This window comes from Aspergillus brasiliensis, assembly GCF_001889945.1.
Source record: "Aspergillus brasiliensis CBS 101740 unplaced genomic scaffold ASPBRscaffold_66, whole genome shotgun sequence".
In the NCBI taxonomy this organism is placed as follows: domain Eukaryota; kingdom Fungi; phylum Ascomycota; class Eurotiomycetes; order Eurotiales; family Aspergillaceae; genus Aspergillus; species Aspergillus brasiliensis.
The window spans coordinates 1-3,786 of NW_027137507.1; the positions used below are offsets into that span (position 1 = coordinate 1).

The 3,786-nt window shown below is 45.9% G+C and overlaps 2 protein-coding genes across 2 annotated transcripts; both read left to right on the forward strand.

The window, feature by feature from the left end:
- The first annotated feature begins 1,793 nt into the window (after positions 1-1,793).
- Positions 1,794-3,001, forward strand: ASPBRDRAFT_49769 (isocitrate lyase/PEP mutase family protein). Its single transcript, XM_067626415.1, has one exon. It carries the CDS (start codon positions 1,994-1,996, stop codon positions 2,804-2,806), a length of 813 nt encoding a protein of 270 aa, XP_067472707.1. The 5' UTR covers positions 1,794-1,993; the 3' UTR covers positions 2,807-3,001.
- A 245-nt stretch (positions 3,002-3,246) lies between these two features.
- Positions 3,247-3,558, forward strand: ASPBRDRAFT_201799 (uncharacterized protein; the record flags this gene model as incomplete). The annotated part of the gene is made up of 1 exon (XM_067621605.1): positions 3,247-3,558. One exon carries the CDS (start codon positions 3,247-3,249, stop codon positions 3,556-3,558), a length of 312 nt encoding a protein of 103 aa, XP_067472708.1.
- Positions 3,559-3,786: the final 228 nt, after the last annotated feature.

Sequence of the window (3,786 nt, forward strand, 5' to 3'; positions counted from 1 at the left end):
ACATGCGCTAACCTGATTGAATTTCCGTTACATGTACTAACTAAATCTGGAAGTAAATATTGCTATCTTTAAATATTTATAATTCTACATAACAATTGTTTCAAAGGATGAAAGTTATATTATTATATTCCGTGTAAAAAGCACTATCGAATGAAACTAGTTTTGAACTTATCGGACATCATTTGACTGTTGTCCCGTTGTGCAGATTTCCCTACTAGAATATCGGTAGTGACGCGTGTTGGCTGCAGTATCTGCCTACTTTGCACTCAAGAGCAGAGGCTTGCGGCTGAACACTCACCAAGGATAGGCAGCTTTTGACATTGGTCTCTCAAGTACTAGACCAGCAGAATTCAAGCGAGGTCTCCTACCAATCGCGACCATTCTATAGCATTCAAGGGAACATAAATCTTTCTAGGTGTGATATACAAATATATGGCTTAACTTATGAGGCTTGTACAAACATGAGTTATAGCGCCATGTGCAAAGCCTCTCAGATCAGTTGACCACCAGAGAAGCAATGCTAATCGACGTCCTAGATCCCAGACGTCAAAAGGAAAAGACGAATTCAAGAAGAAAGCCAGCTGCAGACGCTACTGCTTATTCCTAATTCATGCTTGAAAGGGACAATATGATTCAACTTTCCTGAGATAGACAAGCCGCTGCTTTTCCTTCAAGGATCGGGATTTGGCGATCATCAACGTCATTGACTATAGATGACTCCATAGGACAAAGAGAAATAGTCTGCAAATAGCCTGCAGGCTCATGCAGTCTCTATTCGATGCGCTATATGCAACGTCATTTACGCTCCGGTATTACAACATCTTGCGTCTTAGACTTTTTGCTTTTGGAGACATTTCAAGCTTGTTGGGAACATAAATACTACAACTCTCTCCCGCGATCAAGCACACTCTTCTTATCTTAACTAGAATTTCGCCATCATATACCGAATTTCTTCCTCCAATCAGAAATTTATTAGCCTCATTTATCTGTCTTCACAATGGTGGCAGCTGGAAAATACACTCTCCATACCTTTGACGAAGATTGTATGTTGATGCGCGGCGACTTAGGGGAAATATGTCGCTTTCCAACCGGCGTAGAGGTGCCCGAAGGAAAGTTACCCGACCTAAAGGTACCAAGAATCCTTAACTCCGAAAATCGGGGGGTCCACTATGACTCCGCGGGAGATCTCGTCATATCGAGCCTATCAGAATGTCTGTGTTCACATGAAGGCGGTGAGACGCCTTCTGCCACTAATGTGCTAGTTAGTTACCGCCTTTTGATGACTCATTATCCTTGAACCAGTTGACGATAGGTGCAGCATCATGGTGATCGCCAGCCTAAGAGCATTAGAGTACGCTCACTTCGCAAGGAACCTGTCATATCAGAATATCAGGCCGTCCTTTTTTATTTTCTAATGATCAGGAATGGGTAGCCGTAAGGAAGTCCTCTCCAGAGATCTTGAGGAAGATGGCTTGCTTTACCGAATCAGAGGTCATTCAAGCATTGCCTATGCTTTCGTGCTTAATGGGGACATTATCCCCCTGATTGCAGAACAAGTTGCTTTCGCATTCTTTTACAAAAAGTTCCCAGAAGGGGAGAACACTGGATGACGTACATTGTCAGCAAGACATAGGAAGTGTTGAAAGCGAGCCGTGGCACTGCTTTTATATGAAGGCTAGTTCGCTGGCTCTTACTCCATGAATGAACCAGCAATTATCATTGCTAATGAATCTGTCGACTGAGACCTGAAACATCAGAGACAACGCCCGTTCCTCTGATTAGCCAGTTTGAGAGCAATAGTAAGCCCCATCGATATCGAATACGAGGACCCCCGCATCAGATGAGTCATCGGCCCCTCATGTATAGAATTGAATATTTTCTTCTCCAACGGAATCAGTCGCTCGTATATTTTGTTCTGTATCATATATCTTGTTCGCAATCTCAAAGGCGCACTAGAAAACAGACACCAGGACCTCACCACTTCATCCACAACATGACAAACAAGACCATGCAGAACGACCTTGCAGTCAAGTTTCGCAAGCTCCATATTCCCGGAGAGCCTTTAGTTCTTACAAATGTCTACGATGCTGCAACCGCCTCAATTATTGCCGAGCATCCCTCGACAAAGGCCATTGCTACTGGCAGCTACGCCGTTGCTGCCTCTCAAGGCATCACAGACGACAAGTTGACTCTGCCCCAGAATCTAGCAACTGTGCGTTCAATTGCCGCTGTTCTGAAGGCCGATGGTGGCGGCCTCCCACGCATCCCGTTGACAGTGGACGTTCAAGACGGCTATGAAGATGTAGCCGCTACAATCAGAGAAATCATCGCTCTGGGAGCCGTCGGCTGCAACCTCGAAGACTTTGATAGTGCCAACAATCGACTGCGCCCGATGTCACAGGCTGTGGAGCGGATTCAGCTTGCCATGCAGGCTGCGAGGGGAGCCGGGGTGCCTGATTTCGCGATCAATGCGCGGACAGATGTCCTTCTCATGCTCGATGGGCAAGACGGAGGATCAGTCGAGGATGCAATCGAAAGGGGCAGAGCTTACCTGGAGGCTGGGGCTTGTACAGTGTTCGTCTGGGGTGGATCTGCGAGGGGAGTGTCCAAGCAAGAGGTCCAGAGGCTGGTTGAAGCTTTTGCTGGAAGACTGAACGTCAAGATGAACTTACGGGAGGGATACTTGACGGTACCAGAGCTCAGAGAGATCGGGGTCGCCCGGATCAGTCTTGGACCTGAATTGTATCACGCTGCAATGAAGGCATTTAAAGAAAAAGCTGATGCGGTGTTGGCTCATTGTGGATAGAGAGAGCCCCTTCTCAGGGATGTATATCTTAGTGAATATTGGTCCTGATGCTATTTCGAAGACATATATTGTTGCATGGTGACACCACACCATATTATTGTCAATAATGCTATTCAAGGGCTATCAAGCCGCTCTGAACAATAATCTCCGTGATTGATTATTGTGAGGGAATCTGACTAACCTATTCTGGCAATTCACTATTGAGTCTATCCATCCTGGGCAAACCTGCTGCCACCACTAGTACGTAAGCAGTCTAGCGCCTACATCATTCCACCTACTGCGTCCAACGACCAACGCTTGGAGCTACCCGATGCTGCAAGGAATCGCATCTTGTCGAGCAACACCCAGTCATGACAACCATTACCTAACTCAACCTCACACAGAAAATTCGAATAAATTATACATGCTCTCATCTTGCGAACGCGCGCTACTCCGTCACAATGACTGATTATTGGAGTTGGAAAGTGACCGATCTGAAAGCGGAGCTGAAGCGGCGCCATATCCCGCAGACTGGTCTGAGGGTCAAACAAAATTTCATTGACAGGCTCCTGGAAGCAGATGGCAAGCAAGAGGGTGGAGCTCCGAATGGCGAAGCGACAAATTCTCATGATGCGCCTGAAAATATCGAACAGGCCGCGCCTGAACAGCCTGCGCAAGAATCCGAGCCCGTTGTTTCTCAACCGGAAGAGCCCAAGACGCAGGTGACAGCGCCGGAGTCTGAAGAGCCCAAGGAAGCCAATAAAGCAAAGTAATCACCTGAACAGCCCATATGAGAACCTGAGGCTGTTATTTCTTATCTAGAAGAGCCTAAGCCGCAGGCAACAGCACTGATATAACTATTTATTATTAATCCTTTATATATTTCAGTTATTAAGAGATATTCCACGGTATAGTGTATAGTATTTGAATTCAGTGCAGAAAGTATCTAATAGCAGAAGAAGTAGTTACTACTAGTAAAATTTAGTATTAATTATTGCTCT